Source organism: Sorex fumeus, unplaced genomic scaffold (assembly GCF_029834395.1).
Source record: "Sorex fumeus unplaced genomic scaffold, SorFum_2.1 ptg000063l, whole genome shotgun sequence".
Taxonomy (NCBI): domain Eukaryota; kingdom Metazoa; phylum Chordata; class Mammalia; order Eulipotyphla; family Soricidae; genus Sorex; species Sorex fumeus.
In genome coordinates, this window is record NW_026606120.1 from 74,789,271 (window position 1) to 74,808,471 (window position 19,201).

A 19,201-nucleotide genomic window follows, 5' to 3' on the forward strand; every position below is an offset into this window, starting at 1 on the left:
GAACAGGGAAAAGTTCAGATAATGGTTCTGAAGGATAAATTCCATGACATGACAGTGATTTCCGGCTCTTCAGAAAAAGGGGGGAAACAAGAGTACAGCTACTGCAATTTCACAATCAGCAGGTGGATTTGCAGCATCCCTATGCCTGTAGCAGGGGAACAAAGGATTCACTATAGAACAAAATCATAAAGATAAACTTCCTGTATTTAATGATCCTCATAACATGAAATCAAATGGAAGTCTAAAAACTTGCTAGTGGCCCAGAGGTGGTTAAAGAAATAACTTATTCAGAGCCACTGTGTCCTGGGCAACTAAAAATTAGCAGCATGGCTTTAGCAGCTGGGCTCACAGAAGCCAGTCGGGCAGCGGCAGCAGCAGCAGGCTGGGCGGCAGCAGGACTGGCCACAGTAGGATGGGCGGCAGCAGGAGGCCTGGGCATGGTGCAGCTGGCAGCAGGTTGGGGGGGTGCAGCTGGCCACACAGCAGGGGGGCAGGCAGGTACTCTCCACACGGCAGTCAGGGCGGCACCATCTGACGCGGCAGGTCATAGCTCCACCGCTTCCCCCCTGGCCACCACCAATGCCAGAGCCAGACCCACCGCAGCCGGATGAGCAGCAGCTGGGCTGGCAGCAGCTAGATGGGCAGCAGCTGGGCTGGCAGCAGCTGGAGCCACAGGTGCCACCAGTGGAGCAGCTGGGGAATCCACAGAAGCTAGTGGTACAACAGGCCATGGTGTCAGGAGTTGAGCTGGGAGCTGAGCTGCTTGAAGGAGTTCCTGAGTTTTGGTGGTGTCTTCCACGTTGGGCCTTTTATATATCTGGGCCAGCTGCAATTTATAAAATTCTTCACATATTTTCCTTGTTTTTGGTTTAAATTTTTTCTTTAGTGGTTTTCTGATTGGCTTACATTGAAGTACTTATGACACATGGGCAAGCGTTTAGAAATGACGTTGTTTTATAGTTTGACAGAGACTCCTCATGTCAGTCCTTTGCTCTTTGGAATATGTTTGTGGTTTCCCATGTTCAAAGCATCTCCCATTTTAGTCCACGTCAGCACCCTCATTTTGTGTAGGTAGTTACTACACATAGCCTTTTGCGTGAAAAGCGAAGGCAAAGGCAATTGTGCTCTTATTTTTAAGTTTTTTTTTTCTGTTTTGAATATAGAGAATCCTTTTGGACTTAGGGAATCAGGACATCCAAGAATTGGAAGAATAACTTTGATCGTCTGTAAGTAAAAGCTTCCAACTCAGGATGGAGAGATAAAACAGGGTTTACATTAGATCTCTGGTAGCACACAGGGTCCCCAGTCACTGCCAGGAGTGATCCATAACCACAAAGCCAGGAGTAAGCCCTGAGCACTGACAAATGTGCCCCTCCTCCCACCCCAAGCTTCCAACTCATTTACTCAAACATCAAATCAAATGATTATTTGTTCCTTTGATTTCAATCAATTCAAAATATGTGAGAATATATAGTGTTTCAGGCAAAAAGATCCCTTTGTGTGTTTGAACTAAGGGACAGAGAATATATAAAGATACCCAGCAAAGTTCTTAGCTTCTGGTATAACCTTATAAATGCTTATTGAATCTGATTTAAATGGGTGGAGTAAAAAGCATGATTCATGGACGCCTGAGCTCTTATTAATGATTAAATAGAATGTTCAAGGTGCAGTCTAGAACCTTTCATGAAGGAGCTCTTCTTCAAGAGAAGCTAGGAAAAGGTAGAAATATTTTTTCCACATTCAGTAGTTGGATTAGACTCATGAAAAAACAACTTGGAATTATGGCCATTTGAAGAGGTTGTGGATAGCACTTTATTCTTCTCTGAACTGCAATGCATGTGAACTATTACTGCCAGCAATTAAATAATAAAGGTAAGAACTAAAAGTCTTTAAATAATTGAAAAATAATTTTCTTCAATAGTCCTATATATTTTTATTTGGTAATTTCTACTTCACATTCAAATAGTTACTGAAAAATTAAGTGGCAAGAAATAATTTTTGTTCTTTTGTTAACTTCTTAAGCAAACACCTTTCAATTGGATTTCAAGGAACAAAATTGCAAATTTTTCCAAAATATTTAAGCATTCCAAATATCTAATGTTAGAACTCTGAGTCAGGAAAATGCTGTTGGTAGGCTCCTTTGGATATTGCCAAGGTTGTTTGCTCTACTTCTTTAAATGTGAGATACCCCTTTCATATATAATAAACAGACAGCACTGTTGGGAGTTGAAGCTTAGAGAAGAATTTTGGGACCAGTAGGAATAATATACTAGACGAATGCACATGAATGAAAGCTTAATATACTTGGAAGTAGTATCTGACAATATCAGATAGACATTTTGAAGTTTATTTGGTAGGTAATTCAATTTCTTTAGGTATTGGGCATACATAACATAACATGACATGATGCAATGTATTTAAAATTGGTAAAAATTTACTAGGTAAAAATTTCATTGCTTAGACGAACCCGAAAATAACTGAAAGTGGTTTTATTTTGCTAAGCTTCATTAGAATCGATTAGAGTAGGTAAATATTGAATACACAGATTATTTAGTGCATGGAGCATTTATTATGTTATTAAATTTAAGCATAGTGTAAGTTGTACTAAATCCTTTAGGTTTAGAAGTTATACTTATGCCTTAAGGTTATTGTCAAATATATTTTTTATTCCAACCAAAGGTGGACATTTTTAAAAAGAAGTTTAAAATATGAAAATAACACATTTTCTTTGCTCATTTAAATATTTTATTTGAAATAGCAGGAGCAAAAGGTAGGGAGGAAATCAGACATGTCACTAAAATGAAGAACTACTCCGTCCTGCGAGGCTGAATCTCAGATGCTGGACTTACTGGGTTGTTCTTGGTGAACTAATTCAGATGATTGAAGAGACTCTCTTGACTTTTCTTATTTCTTAGCAGCTTGTAAACTACTGGATACTTTTGATCCAAGTAAAACTAAAGACTTCCTCAGAGATCCACGAAGTTTTGCAGTGATTTTTTTCTATCATTCTGAAGGAAGCAGCAACCTTGCTTTTAACAGGTGGGCTCAACAGCAGCAGCTGGGCTCACAGCAGCTGGGCTCACAGCAGCTGGGCTCACAGCAGCTGGGCTGGCAGCAGCTGGGCTCACAGCAGCTGGGCTGGCAGCAGCTGGGCTCACAGAAGCTGGTCGGGCAGCGGCAGCAGCAGCAGGCTGGGCGGCAGCAGGACTGGCCACAGTAGGATGGGCGGCAGCAGGAGGCCTGGGCATGGTGCAGCTGGCAGCAGGTTGGGGGGGTGCAGCTGGCCACACAGCAGGGTGGCAGGCAGGTACCCTCCACGCGGCAGTCAGGGCGGCACCACCTGACGCGGCAGGTCATAGCTCCACCGCTTCCCCCCTGGCCACCACCAATGCCAGAGCCAGACCCACAGCAACCGGATGAACAGCAGCCGGATGAGCAGCAGCTGGGCTGGCAGCAGCTGGGCTGGCAGCAGCTGGTTGGGCAGCAGCTGGGCTGGCAGCAGCTAGATGGGCAGCAGCTGGGCTGGCAGCAGCTGGAGCCACAGGTGCCACCAGTGGAGCAGCTGGGGAATCCACAGAAGCTAGTGGTGCAGCAGGCCATGGTGCGAGGACTTGATTTGAGAGTTGGGTGGTTAAAAGAGGTTTTTGAGTTTTGGCTGAACCTTTTGCCTCCGTCCTTTTATACAACCCTTGGACCTGTGTATTTCCTTAACATTTAGCATCTTTCCTTGATACCATTTGCTAAGTCAATCTCTGATTGGCCGATATCTGAGTTGTTTAGAAAATTATAAATAGCATCTCAGTAGCCAGCTTTGGTCATTGTTTAATTAACTCTTACTTTGTTTCTTCTTTGCTCATGGATCAAGTGAAGGCTCATACAGAAGCCAATCACAGTGGCACATCTTTATTCAAGTCACATGGCAGATTCGACTTGGGTCAACCATTTCCCTGATTTACGTTGTCATGCTTGTCCTTTAATAACCTATAGCAAAGTTTATCTAAGCTGAATATTTTCTTCCTAAGTGATCACTCAACTGAAGTTCATAAACAAATTGTACAAACTTTGAATGGCTAACATTTGTGCTATAAGAAAAATAAAAACATCTGATGAACTATCATCTGATTAATCAACACCCAAGTGAAGTTCACTGTTCTATGATCAGTTTATGCAGCTAATGGGATCCTTGGGTTTCCATCATCAATGTCTTCAGGCATCAATGTAATAATCTCAATTGAAACCCTTAATAACCTTTGCCTATTGATTATTTTCATGGCTCATCTAAACTAATATATTCTAGTTGTACCTATATATTTCAACAAGTCCAACAATACACCAAAATATAAAGGAAATTGAATATTTATTCTTTTCTGCAAAACACATATGACTTCTTAAACTGCTACTCAAAGATAATATTAACAATTTGGTGAATACTTTTTGACACCTTTCTCCCTGATATATATATATATATAAAATATGATATATATAAAATAAGAAATTTGGTGACATATATACTTATATACATATAAATATAGACATATATCTATTATTTGCATATATGTATGTATACATATATAATTTATTTTTAGGAATAATATTTCACTGATATATGTCAGTGACTATAAAATCCAGATCCCGGAACCGCGCGGCCGCATTCGCGACCGTGCGACATCTTATCAGAACTTTTTTTTTAATGACATCTTATTGTCTCATTCCTACTTTGGACAAACTTGCAGGCTATGGAATGTAGCCTGCCCACAGGGCAGAGTCTGGCAAACTCCCCGTGGCCTACCAAATATGCCAAATACCAGTCACAATGATGGGTCTCATTCTCCTAAAGAGCCTTGAATATAATCTCAGGGCTAGGATGAAAGAGACGTTACTGGGGCCTGCTCGAGGCAATCGACGAATAACAGGATGATGAAATGAAAAATGAAAATATATATGTCATTTATAAAAGTTTGTTCATACACTAATAGACAGTGGATTGCTTCCAACTTTCAGCTATTGTGAACAATGTTGTCATAAATATGGTTGTAGAAATATATCTTCAAAGACATGCCTTCAGTTCTTTGGGGAATACACCTAGAAGTGGAATTACTGGATCTAATGGCAATTCTATTTCTTTGAGTACTGCAATGATTTTCCCATAGCATCTACTATACCATTTTATTTTCTCACCAATGGTATATCAAAGTTCTAGTTTTTACATATCCTTGTCATGTGTTTTTAGTTTTTTTAAGAGTGTATATTGCAATGGATGGGAGGTTATAGTATGCCATTGTAGCTTTGATTTGCACGATGATAAAAATTGATGATATTGAGAATCTGTTCAAGTTCTAGTTTGTATCTCTCTAGATCTTCATGGAAAAAAATGTACATTCATGACTCTTTACCAGGGTTATTGGCCCGTAATATCATTTTCTTGTAGCATCTGTCTTTGTCCAGCTTTGATATATAGATAATACAGACCTCATGGAATTTGTTTGGAAGTGTGACTTTCTTTATGGGTGGAGGGAATAGAGTAGGGGTGAGGGTTTGGTCCACAATCAGCAGTGTACAGGGTTTACTCCTGGCTCTGCACTCAGTAATTACTCCTGGTAGTGTTCAGTGAACCATATGAGGTGCCAGGGATCATGCTGATTGTCCACGTACAAATGCCGTACCCACTATACTTTTGCTCCAGCCCCTGGAAATGTGACTCTCTCTTCAAACTTTTGGAAAGAGTTTGAGGAGGTTCTGTGTTAATTTTTCATTAAATGTCTGATATAATTCACCAGTAAAATCTGGTATTGGAAGGGTTTTTTGTTGTTGTTGAGAGGGCTTTAAAAATATTATCACTGACTCAATCTCCTTGTTAATTATAGATGCTCTCAGATTTTCCATGTTTTCATGATTTAGTTTATGAAAGGTTGTGTGTTTCTATGAACTTATTCACTTAATTTAGGTTATCAACTTGTTGCCTATCCTATGAATATCGCCCATTCCTTGACCCCTGTGTAATATTCTGGAGTATGACCATAACACACAGTGTAAAGTCACCCCCCGGCCCCCCTCCGTGGCTAAATCTTTAATAGTTTTTAGTGTGTGACTTCGAATTGTTTTTTTAAATCACAGAATTTTAAGCTGAAGGAACTTTAAGTGGGTATAGTTTTTGGTGATTGTGAATCATCATATGATGTAGGGGCAAAATATTCTTAACTGAGTACTAAGTCAATTAAGTCAATAAGCTTCTCAAACTGGTTCTACCTTTAAGTGACTGTACAACCTAAGTCACTGAATTCCTTTGAACATTGGTTTGTTCATCTTAAAAATAAGATGATTGCTCAGCCATTCCCCCAATGTTAAAGTCATCCATTGTTCTACCTGATCATTTCTTCCTTAAGGAGATGGTGTGCCTGGCAGGGTTAACCTGGTCTAGTGCCTCTACACCATCTCCCATGTAGACTCTCAGTAAATGGTGAGCAAAAAAAAAAAAAAAAAGGGTGGGGGTGGGAATAAAGGATAAGCTGTGTTAGGTAACAATAAACACCTGACTGCATTTTATAAGAATTATTTGTTATCTTGGGTTCCTCTGCCAGTTCCTTCATGCATGAGGCTTGTCCGGATGTGTGGAGAGTGGTCTCAGCATGGCTGTGGCTGGTTCTGGAGGTCTTCGGCTGCTGGGGTTCTGCTGGGAGGGGAGAGGGAGGGAAACTCAACCCACCTCCCTTCAAGGGGCCCCGGTGAGGACAGCCAGGCGTGGGGGCAGGAGACTCTGGCAGAGGAACCCAGGCAAGTGGGTCCCGGGGCTGAGATCTCCAAGCCTGCTCAGACTGGGACTGGGCCTTCTCCACCCAGATCCCCCCATCTTCCAGTAGGTAGGCATTACACCCACCAGCTGCCGCCAGCGCCAGGTTGGTCCCATCAACAGCCAAGACACAGAGGCTATAAAACCCAGCTCCCGGACATCTTATTATCTCGTTTTTCCTTTGGAGAAACCGGCAGGCTACCGAAAGTATCCTGCCCGCACGGCAGAGTCTGGCAAACTTCCCTTGTCGTACTCAATATGCCAAATACCAGTAACAATGATGGTCTCATTCTCCTAACCCTAAAAGAGCATTGAATATGGCTCTTTTAAAATCTCAGGGCTAGGAAGAAGGAGATGTTACTGGTGCCTGCTCGAGGCAACAACAGGATGATTGTGATCATGATTTGTTATCTTATTGTATATATATGTATATATATATATATATTCTTCTCAACAGGAGATAATGGTAGGAAAGCATAAAGGAACAAAAGCATTGTTTAAGGACATGTTAGAAAAACTGATCTTTGCTTAAATTTTATCCTTTATCCATGCTTTCTTACTTTTCTCATCATGCAAATAAAATATCACAATATATAGTATTATAATTTTAACTAATTCTACTTAATAAGAAAGTATTCTTTGTGTCTCTGGTTTTAAGTCCTCCAAATCTAGGAATTAACCAGTTTTCTTTTAAGAATCATGCAAATTTAGGGAGCATTCCAAGATATTGTTTACATTTATATAAATTCATTATATAGTTTATATGATTCCTCCGTCCCTCTTGGAGAGCATGGCAAGCTACTGAGAGGATCCCGCCCGGCAGAGCCTGGCAAGCTACTGTGGCATATTCAATATGCCAAAAACAGTAACAAGTTTCACAATGGAGATGTTACTGGTGCCTGCTCGAGCAAACCAATGAACAATGGGAGGACAGTGTTACTATATAAAATTTATATATAAACTCATTGTATATAATAAACAAACATGAGTATAAATGTGTTTGTTAAGTAAACATTCAAAACTAATTATTGTAATGGGGATTAAGATGCATGCCGTGCATGCATCCAATCCAGGTTGATTCCTAGTCCCTGACATCACTGTGTTTGGCCCTGGAGACCCCCAAGCACTAGTCTATCATTGGTCCTACCACTGAACCATCCAGCCCAGTGGGACAATAATTGCTAGACATAGCCCTCAAGATCCCTAAACATCACTTGGGAACCCCCATCCACAACCAACAAAGACATTTAAAACCATGTTCATTAAAAATAGAACAAAATATTTATTATCCTTACTTCCAGTTTAGAATCTGGAAATATATTAAAATTTTTGTTTTTGTTTTGGAGAAACACCTTGGCAGTGCTCAGAGGTTATTCCTGGCTTTGTTTTTCTTTCTTTTTTTTTTTTTTTGGTAACTCATGTGCTCAGGGAACTATATGCAGTGCTAAGGATTGAAACAGGGTTGGAGGCATGCAAGGCAAATGCCTTACCTCCTGTATTATCTCTCCAGCCCTTAGAAAGATACTTTTTAAAATATCCTTCATCTAAAGGAGTCCTATGTCTAATACTAATTAAAAGATAATTTCTTATCATGATCTTCAAGTTAAAATTATTTGGGTTTACTCTACAAGACGGACTGGAGCGATAGCACAGCAGAAGGGCGTTTGCCTTGCACGCAACCAACATGACTGACCCGAGTTCGATTCCTCCGCCCCTCTCGGAAAGCCCGGCAAGCTACCAAGAGTATCTCGCCTGCACGGCAGAGCCTGGCAAGCTCCCCATGACGTATTCGATATGCCAGACACAGTAACAACAAAGTCTCCAATGGAGACGTTACTGGGCCTGCTCGAGCAAATTGATGAACAATGGGAGGACAAGCAAATCTCTAACTCTACAAGACAATGTGTGAAGTAGGGGATTTATTAGTATTCACTATCATTATATAAAATTCCCTGAAAGAGCATTACTCTTGGGCTGGAGAGATAGTATAGGGGATAAGACACTTGCCTTCATGTCGCTGACACTGGTTTGATCTCCAGCACCCCATATGGTCCCCCAAGTCTTTCCAGGAGTCATTTGAGCACAGTGCTAAGAGTAAGTCCAAACACAACCAGAGATGCCCCTCCCCCACCACCAAATAAAAACAAAACAACATCACTCTAACGAATATGGAAAACTAAGTCCTATTCTCCCTCTAGTTCAGAGATCCTGACACTTATAGAAACTTCTGGTTGTGAGAGCAGTGTGAGGTCTGGATGTGATCATAGAACTGCACCACCTCTGGGGTTCCTGCGGCTTCTAAAGTCACCTATACTGTATATTTCAAATGTGGATTCATTTCCACTGGACCAGATCAAATGTCCTACCATGGTTGAAAAGGATAAGTGTGAGACATCATCATGAACACACTCAATGAAGAAAAGAAAGCTGTTCGTTGAACCAAGTATCTACCTTTTATTGGCTCTTTATTTATTATTCTCCTTTCATTGGAAGTTTGATCTGCAGAAAGGTGGAGTATAGGCAGCGATTGTATCGGAGATAGACAAATGGCCCTTCTAAGACACTGGGAGCACTGAGCCATGAAGAGTAGGATCAGATGCCTATTGAATGCTGTCAGGGAAAAACTGATTTTGCTAGTTCTTGGGTCAAATTTTTATTTTAGTGGCCTTTCTGGAGAGAGCAAGTAAGGACTTTCTAGTATTGAATGGAATCTGATAGGTCTGTGAGGTGCAAATATTTGGTGACTTCCCCAAAAGTCAAGTGAAAATTGAAGGTCTTGTTAGTGATCCAGGGATGGCTAAAGTGATAGTTCATGGATTGAGCTACGAGTTAAAATCTTGACAACTTAAAGTTAATCGGTTTAGCTTTTAGCAGCTGGCTCATTGCTGGTGGGCTGGGAGCAGTCAGGCTGGGAACAAGTGGGCTGGGAGCAGCTGGGCTTAGAACAAGTAGGCTGGGAGCAACTAGGCTTGGAGTCAGTGGGTTGGGAGCAGCTGGGCTTGGAGTCAGTGGGTTGGGAGCAGCTGGGCTTGGAGTCAGTGGGTTGGGAGCAGCTGGGCTTGGAGTCAGTGGGTTGGGAGCAGATGGGCTGGGAGGTTTTGGAATCTGTGCAGCTGGGTTTGGTGCAGCTGGGCTGGGAGCAGCTGGGCTGAGAGCTGGTAGGCTTGCAGCAGGCTGGGCGGCAGCAGGACTGTCCACAGTAGGATGGGCGGCAGCAAGAGTACTGGACATAATGCAGCTGGCAGCATGTTGGGGGGGTGCAACTGGCCACACGGCAGGGGGGCAGGCAGGTGAAGTTGACGCAGCAGTCAGGGCGGTACCACCTGGTACGGCAGCAGGCAGCTCCTAAGCCACCCTTCTGGCCACTGCCAGCACTTCCACCAGTGCTACAGCTGGCTGTGCAGCAGGCAGGCTTACCGCAGCTGGTTATACAGCAGGTGGGCTTACAGCAGCTGGTCGGAGAGCAAGCAGGCTTACTGCAGTTGGAGACACAGGTTCCAGTGGTGGTGCAGCTGGGGAGCCCACAGAAGCTGGTGGTGCAGCAGGCCATGGTGTCAGGAATTTGAGAGCTGAGTTTCTTGGAGAAGTTTTGGAGTTTTGGTAAGACTTGCATATTGGGCCTTTTATAAGTCTGTGTCAGCTGCTGTTTACATACTTTCCAAAGGCCCTTCCTTGTTTGTGTTGAAAGAACTCATCTCCAAATGATAATTGGCCCATCCCCAAGTCATTTGTTCAACCCTTGGAAGCCTTTAGAAGTTAATTTTATTTGTTCTACAATTAGGTTCTTTACCCCAAAAGGAAGGGTAAAGAACTCAAGTAGTCATTAGTTTTCAAGTAGTGATTAGTCTTCCTTAGGCTCATCACCCCTAAGTTCCCATGTTTCTAACAAATTTTCATTGCCCCAAAAATAATTGGTTGATGTCTCACTTGTAAGTAGTGTTAATACTCAATGTTGGTCCTTATAATTGAGCTCTTGGGTCTTACCGGGCAGCTTATTTTCCAGCCATATGACCATGAATGTTGATTGCTGCCTCTCTGATCTTTGCTTTGACCATGAGGTCAGACTAGATTGTGTTGGCTAGAAAGGGCGGCTTTATTCAGGGCTGGGAAATGTGGATGAAGTGTTACTGATAACAGTTTTGGAGCACCTATAATGTACCAAGGCAGTTCTGATATTTTTCATGAACTACTTCATTAATTTTTGCCCAGAAATTCTTTGAGATATGTAACGCTGCCATTTCATAATAAATATTAGGAAACTGAGCTAAAAACATATTTACTTTTTCCAAATTTACACTAACAAGTGGTAAATCTGAACATTTAACCCACATCTGATTTTAGACTAAACTCTTTTAACCTCCATAGTCAAATGCCTTTTTCTGATAGAAGTTACTCTAGAGTAAAAATCAAAGGAAGAAAGCAATTGTGAAAATGTATCCAGTTTTTTTTTTAAAACATTTTTAGAGTAAAGAGAATAAAGATAGAGCTAAAAGCGAGCAATATACTGTATGTTTGAAAAATATGAATTTGTTACTATCATACTCTCAGGAGTTATTAAATCCGGCAGCATCTTTAATACCAAAAAGACTATCTAACCCTGCAGAAAATGCCAATGTTTGAGCATTTGAAATACGTATAGTTGAGCCAGTTGCTGAGAATAGCACTGCACGTCAGCGCTTCATTTTATTTTTGCTTCCATCTTCTTTTGGTTTTCGGTTCACACCTAGCAAGGCTGATGTGACTCCTTCTTTGGAACTCACTCCTGATTTGAATATTGAACCTGGGGCTCCTGCCCTGTGAGCCATTTATCTGGCCCAAGTTCTTCATTTCTGTACTTTTACTACTGTGACAATTTTCAACATCCCCCTATGGGCAAAATTTAGCTCAGTATTTATGCTTCTTGTCTGTAGTTTCCCTTAGAGAATTTTTAAGATGTATTGACCAGGGTCATCCAGAGATATAAATCTGTTTCCCACAAAGGAATTTATTATCATTAGTTGACTCATGCAATTATGGAAGCTTAGAAGTTCCAGAATCTATTGACTATGGGCTGAAGGTCCCAAGAATGTGGGTGGTTTCATTCTATTCTAAACTTGAGGGCTTGAGAACCAGAGAAGCCTATGGGGTAAGTCCCAATATAAGACCCAATATAAGGCCAGGAAAGGATGGATGACTCAGCCCTGTAAATAGACCAAAATGGCTCTTCTCTGCCTCTTGATCTCTTTAGGCCTCAATGGATTCACTGGTGCATGGGTGAGGGTGAACTTCTTGCTCAATCTGCTGACTCAAATGCTGATCTCTTCCAGAAACAGCCTCACAGAATCACCCAGAAGTAAAGTACCAATGATCTGTGCATCCTTTCACTGGTCAAGCTGAAATTTAAAGCTAATCATCAAGTGAGGTGTGACACCAAAGAATCCTCCTCTTCTGACACAGAATGAAGACTAGTCAAACATCCCCTTAATTTTCCTAAATTAATCAAGAAAATAAAGTTTAATCACAATCATTCTTCCTAAAACATAACTACATCTCTTGTTTAGTTCTCATACCAAAACAGTAAGAATTTGTAATTATTTGTGATGTCTCCCTGGGTTTATTTTTAATTTTGTTTAAATATAAATTACATTTTCTATTATACTCTTTAGGGGGAAAATTCAGTAGCATTACATTAAAATATTTTTTAAAAATCATTCTCTTAGAGAGTTTTTATTTCAATGACTGGTTACCTTCTATTTACAAATACTAACATTCTGAGTTATTTTTCTTTCTTTTTTTTCCCCCTTTATTTTATTTTATTTTATTTTTTTTAATGTTGTAGATTTACAATTTTTTGTGCTTTGGTTTCAATTATACAATGATCAGATACCCATCCCTCCACCAGTGCCCATTTTCCACCACCATGGATAATATCCCTCCCACCCCCATCCCCCCATCCCCCCTGTCTCTGTGGCAGGGCAATCCCCTGTGTTCTCTCTCTTCTTTTGGGTGTTGTGGTCTGCAAAAGAGGCATTGAGTGGCAAACATGTTCAGTCCATAGTCTACTTTCGACATGCATCTCCCCTCCTGGGAGGATCCTCCAAACATCCTTTATTTGGTGCTCCCTTCTCTATCTGAACTGCCCTTTCCTCTAGGATACCCGGCTGGCCTCTAAGTTATGGAGTAATCCTCCTGGTGCTGATCTCAGCTATTCTTCATCATATAACTTTCTATTTCATCAAAACTTTCTAGTTACAAGTTTTAGGAATTTTCTAAATTCCTGAAACTCAGTTTTAACAGTTGCTAATCATATGCATTTGCCTTACTAGATTACTGAGATAAGACATGGTTAATTACCAGCCAAATGAACACACAATTTTTCCCTTCTAATTTCTGTTTCTGTTCTGAAATTCCAAGCTAGTAACCTTTGCTGGACATTTTCACTGTCGCTGTCACTGTTCTCCCGTTGTTCATCGATTTGCTCCAGCGGACCCAGTAACGTCTCCATTGGCAATAGCTGGACATCTTAAACACATATATATATATATTTTGGACTCAGCATATTAAACATTTAGGATCCAAACAAAGGAAGACCGCTTTTTAAGCATTTTTATTAAAAATGCAATGATAAAATCGAAACACTTGCTCTCAACTCAGCTATTTATCCTAACCCAAGTAACAAGGTATTTCTCTTGTCCCCTGAATGTCATCATGACTTTTTCATTCAATGTTTATTAACTGATTTCCTGCTAAGTAAAATGTCTATCTAGTATAAATCTTCCCAAATTGATAGGAGAAAAGAGAGTTGTGTATGAGGAAATTGGAGTTATTGTTTGTGAATGTACATGTTGTGTCCCATTGAGAACCCTGTCCCCTCAGGGAAAGAAATTTACCTTTCTTCTCACAAAGATTCTAGAAGAGCAGTAAACTTGGTAGTACTCAGATTATGTCTAGCCAAAGGTGTCCAGATTTAATTACCTTTTTATGCAAATTAGATACTCATTCATATCCCCGCACTGGACATATATTCTCTATTTCATAGTACATGAGAGAATTATGTAGGTATCATAAGCACATTAGTCAAAATTTCCTTTATGTAGCACTTTTTGAGGAGCCCGGGTGTAATCAAACGTTAGTTGGTAATGGATAGAGGATTAAATTTGTTTAAGAATGATGGTTATAAAGAATCCTTTATTACAGAACATTTCAGTATCATGGCTATTATAACGTTCTCTATGAATCTTCAGGATGGCATTAATGTATGTAACATTATTTGACTTGAATTTCTTTAACCTGCAAACATCCATGGGGACCGATTGTCAGTGTCAGTTTAGAGAATGACCTACTCTTTATCTGGAAGGGACAATGTAAGTAAGGAAACTCAGTTGTTGACCTTACAGGTTAGAAGTAGGTGGTAGGACCATGAAGATATTTGGCTCAGAATTCATAAATTTTTAGATACAAAGTAGTAAGTAGAGGTCAAGATGTCTTTACAGACATATATCTGTATAGCATCTCTCTCTCTCTCTCTCTCTATATATATATATATATACACTTGTACTGTACAATCTCATGCTTGGTGTCTTTCTAGTTATATGTTACACTCTTAATATCCTGAACAATTGAAAGAATTATACACAGAAACACATAAAAATTTTAATGAACTTGGCAATGCTCATGAAGCTAACTAGCATAGAACTCCTTTCTTGTAAAATTGATCTTCTGGAGTAGTTAGTTAAATAATTTTCTCATCAATAGACCCCTCTGGCTACTGATCAAACTGCTTAATGGCCATGATCCCAGTGACTCAGAAAAAAAATCTCAGAACCCAGCGGCTTTTGGCAGAAACGTATTTAGACTTCGGATTAGGTTTCCAGCACTGGGCCACCCCAGGTGGGAAAAGGTGCTGTCCCTTCGCCTGTTCTCCCAGCAGCTCAGTTGCCGCCATCTTCCAGAGGCCAATGGACAGTCAGGTAGGGATCCCGCAGTGATAAGACACATGGGGCCTCATAGGATAGGGGTGGAGCCAGCCCTTTCCTCCCCCGTCCCAATGAGACTTCCGAGTCACTGCCCACGAACAACCGCTCTGGCAACTGATCAAGCTGCTTAATGGTCATTAAGGGACTCAGAAACAAATATCAGACCCCGTAGCTTTTGGCAGAAATCCCTCCAGATTTAATTACTAAAATTTCAAAATTCCAAAATCACGCAGCCACAATAGCAGCTGCATGACATCATATACTATTCATAATCAGCAATAGAAAACAAATAGTCTAATGCTGCCTTTTTGGCAGGTCTGAGTGTTAAGGTTAAATTCCAAATAATAATAATGGGTCTGATGTTGAAATACTGAATGTAGTCAAAGTAGAGTGAGAGTAATGTGGATATCATCTGCCACACAGGTAGGGGGAGGGTGTGGGATGGAGGTTATACTGGGGTTTTTGGTGGTGGAAAATGTGCACTTGTGAAGGGACGGGTGTTTCATCATTGTATGACTGAGACTTAAACCCAAAAGCTTTGTAACTGCTCTCACGGTGATTCAATAAATAAATTTAACACAGCGGGTAGGGCGTTCGCCTTACAAGCGGCCAACATGGCCGACCCGAGTTCGATTCCTCCGCCCCTCTCGGAGAGCCCGGCAAGCTACCGAGAGTATTCGATATGCCAGACACAGTAACAACAAAGTCTCCAACGGAGACGTTACTGGGCCCGCTCGAGCAAATCGACGATCAACGGGAGGGCCTTTACCTTTACCTTTATATAAAAAATCATTATCGGGGATGGAGTGATAGCACAGCAAGTAAGGCGTTTGCCTTGCACGCAACCAACATGACCAACACAGGTTCAATTCCCAGCATCCCATATGGCCCCCCGAGCACTGCCAGGAGCAATTCCTGAGTGCATGAGCCAGGAGTAACCCCTGAGCATCGCTGGGTGTTACCCAAAAAGCAAAAAAAAAAAAAATCATTATCAAAACCTTAATAGCAAAGGTTGGACAAAATGGCAGGCTACCAAATGTATCCTGCCCACACGGCAGAGTCTGGCAAACTCTCCGTGGTGTACCCAATATGCCAAATACCAGTAACAATGATGGGTCTCATTCTCCTAACCCTGAAAGAGCTTTTAATATGGCACTTTAAAAAAATACTCAGGGCTAGGACGAAGGAGACGTTACTGGGGCCTGCTTGAGGCAATTGATGAACAACAGGATGGTCATGATCAAATAGCAAAGAAACACCACAGGCTCAGGTCACATTTATTGAGGTTTGAAAATTCCCAGTACTCCAATAGCGATTTTTAAAAGTCTAAGGGGGGAAAAAAAGGCAACAATGGTTTCATCACTGAAGAATAATTTTTTTATTAATGCCAAACTGCCATCAGCTGTTGAAAAAACTTGTGATGATATTTATAGTGGAATATTTCAGATTTCTATTTCCATTGTAAGGCATCAGTTGATATCTAGGTCCACGAACTATGTTTGAAATCTATTAAGAATCAACTTTATTTCTTAGGAAAATTTATGTAACTGCATGAAAAGATGCTGCAAGTCAGACTGTGGTTATTGGAGCTCAGCAGTTCATCTGATTCTGCAACAGTTGGCTTTAACGTGCTTTGTTCCTCAGGGTTCCAATTACATTGAGGTTTTCAACAGGCGGGGTAATGGCAGATGGGCTGGTGGTAGAAGGACTGGCAGCAGGTGGGATCAACAGCAGCTGGGCTCACAGAAGCCAGTTGGGCAGCGGCAGCAGCAGCAGGCTGGGCGGCAGCAGGACTGGCCACAGTAGGATGGGCGGCAGCAGGAGGCCTGGGCATGGTGCAGCTGGCAGCAGGTTGGGGGGGTGCAGCTGGCCACACAGCAGGGGGGCAGGCAAGTGTCCTCCACGCGGCAGTCAGGGCGGCACCACCTGACGCGGCAGGTCATAGCTCCACCGCTTCCCCCCTGGCCACCTCCAATGCCAGAGCCAGACCCACCGCAGCCGGATGAGCAGCAGCTGGGCTGGCAGCAGCTGGGCTGGCAGCAGCTGGTTGGGCAGCAGCTGGGCTGGCAGCAGCTAGTTGGGCAGCAGCTGGGCTGGCAGCAGCTGGAACCACAGCTGCCACCAGTGGAGCAGCTGGGGAATCCACAGAAGCTAGTGGTGCAGCAGGCCATGGTGTCAGGAGTTGGGCTGGGAGCTGAGTTGCTTGGAGGAGTTTCTGAGTTAGGACTAGCTTCTTGCTCTACCTCGGGCCTTTTATAGGCCCCAGCCTGCTCTGTGCCATGATGATGAGTAGCATTTTTATCTTGTTACTCTTTAAACAAGCGTTTTCAATGCCCTTTGATTGTTAGAATGCTGAATTATATTTAATATATCCCCAAATTGGTCTCCAAATTGGTCATTCCTGATTGCTCTGATAGTACTCATCAAATGTGTTTGTCCTTGGTGGAAATGGTAATGCTTCATTTCTGAACAATGCTGTCACTTCCCTCCAGAGTCCCAACCTTGTTTCTGCACTTGTGGTTAAGTCACCTGACAAAGTGACTCCCACTCATCAAGCAATGCAGTTTGGGGGTCACCAAACGTCACCACATTCCCAGGAAAAAAAATATTTAAAAACTACCAGTCAATGCTCATATAAGTCTATCTCCATGTTCTTTATATTAATAATATTATCATCTTTGTTTTTCTGTTTGGGGGCAATATCTGGCAGTGTTTGAGGCTCTGTGCTCACAAAACACTCCTGACAGGTTCGGGGAACCATATAGGGTACCAGGTATATAACCCAGGTTGGCTGTGTACAAGGCAAGTACCCTATCCACTATACTATCTCTTCAGCTCCCAGATTATTATGTTTGATAAATCAGGTAGAAATGAATAAACTCACAGACACTTACAGAGCTTTCCAGAAAGTCAAACTCTCCAGTTTCTCTGGTTTCTCCTCAACTTCATTTAGTAGGACTTGGAGACATGTTTATTACTTAAGAACACATATGTTAGAGAAAAATACCTGTTTTATTCTAATTATTATGAGTAGCATGAAAATAAAAGGATTAAAATTTATTTCCTAAAATTAGGATATCACACCAAAATTTTATAAAAAGTACTGCAGTATGAATTATCTCGACAATACTTATTCCTCAAAATGGGATTTTCTCTTCAACTTATGTCATTTTATAACAGGTAGGCTAAGAAAGCATATCAAACCGATAGCACAATAAATAAAATGTATGAAGGGGAACCAAAGACAGAAAAGCAGCAGTTAGGAAATAGTTACCTGAATCACAGAATTTATGAGACAAGATAGGAAATAGATAATCAAGAATTATTCAACTAGTATGAATGCAAAGAGATGAAAATAAATTTTAGCAAAATTAAAATGAAAACAGTTCTTGTAGATGCTAAAAGAAAGGCTGTGATTTTCTGTACATTTAGGGCTTGACAGGGGGCTGAAAAAATGTGATAGCCAAAAGAATGTATTGTTATTGTTTGTGGTAGCTTTCACCGCCTCCCTTCCAATAGTGAAGAGAAGCACATACTTAACTTTTACAAGTTGGAGGTATTGGTTTGTAGAATGATAGAATTACTCTAAAATGTAAAATGTGTCATTATCAATAAAAATGCTTATGTCCTCTGATAACCATGATTGCATGAGGTTGAAGGATGGTTAGACAGAACCACAGACTAGGAGAGATCAAAAACTTTATATGACATCTTTTCAACCATTTAATATTTATAAGGGTAGAGACCAATATTTTTATATCCCCCATTTATTAAATCTATTATGCACAACGCTTAAAGATTCTGCTGAAAGGAGAGGCTAGAGATGTACTTACTTCAGTGCATAGTGGGGAGAATTAGACATAAAACCTGTGGCCCTCATTCCTAGCCAGGTTATATCATTTATTCTAGCTGATTCCCAAAGTGAGTTAGTAAAGTGCACAATTTTGTCTCTCATTTAAAAATACATTTTATGATAGCTTAATGATAGAAATATTAGTAATGGGCAAATTGCACTTTGAAATCATGATTTTAAACACACAATAGTAAGTATAACATGTGTGAAAGCTTTCTGTGCCCCCCAACCCCATTAATGTTGGTTAATGCCTCTGTCTGTGTTTATATGTCTTCCACATCAGCCTTGACCATCCCTGGGCATTATCAAGTTAAGCTCTGAGTATCCCTGGACCTGTGCACTGGCCTTTTGATTTATTTCTTTTTTTTAAATTTTATTTTCAAAAAATAGTTCACAATAATGGATTACATTCAATATTTTGACACCAGTCCCACCACCATCACACCTTCCCACCACCATTATTCTGAATTTCCTACCACCACTCAAACCTGCTGAACAGGCAGGTGCTAGATAATCTATTTGTCTTCCCTGCTATGAATAACATAGGATGTCGTGTGGCTGAAAGAGTGGCCTCAAGCTCCTAGAAGTCCAAAACCTTAGAGAATT

General features: G+C 41.1%; 3 protein-coding genes across 3 annotated transcripts; all 3 read right to left on the minus strand.

The window, feature by feature from the left end:
* Positions 1–332: 332 nt before the first annotated feature.
* LOC130035415 (keratin-associated protein 9-3-like) lies at positions 333–731 on the minus strand. The gene has a single exon (XM_056127118.1). It carries the CDS (start codon positions 729–731, stop codon positions 333–335), a length of 399 nt encoding a protein of 132 aa, XP_055983093.1.
* A 2,314-nt stretch (positions 732–3,045) lies between these two features.
* Positions 3,046–3,600, minus strand: LOC130035073 (keratin-associated protein 1-3-like). Its single transcript, XM_056126554.1, has one exon. The coding sequence runs from the start codon at positions 3,598–3,600 to the stop codon at positions 3,046–3,048; it is 555 nt and encodes a 184-aa protein (XP_055982529.1).
* A 6,047-nt stretch (positions 3,601–9,647) lies between these two features.
* On the minus strand, positions 9,648–16,913 carry LOC130035074 (keratin-associated protein 4-9-like). The gene is made up of 2 exons (XM_056126555.1): positions 16,472–16,913; positions 9,648–10,393 (listed from the first exon to the last, which is right to left on the minus strand). The coding sequence occupies exons 1-2, from the start codon at positions 16,911–16,913 to the stop codon at positions 9,648–9,650; spliced, it is 1,188 nt and encodes a 395-aa protein (XP_055982530.1).
* Positions 16,914–19,201: the final 2,288 nt, after the last annotated feature.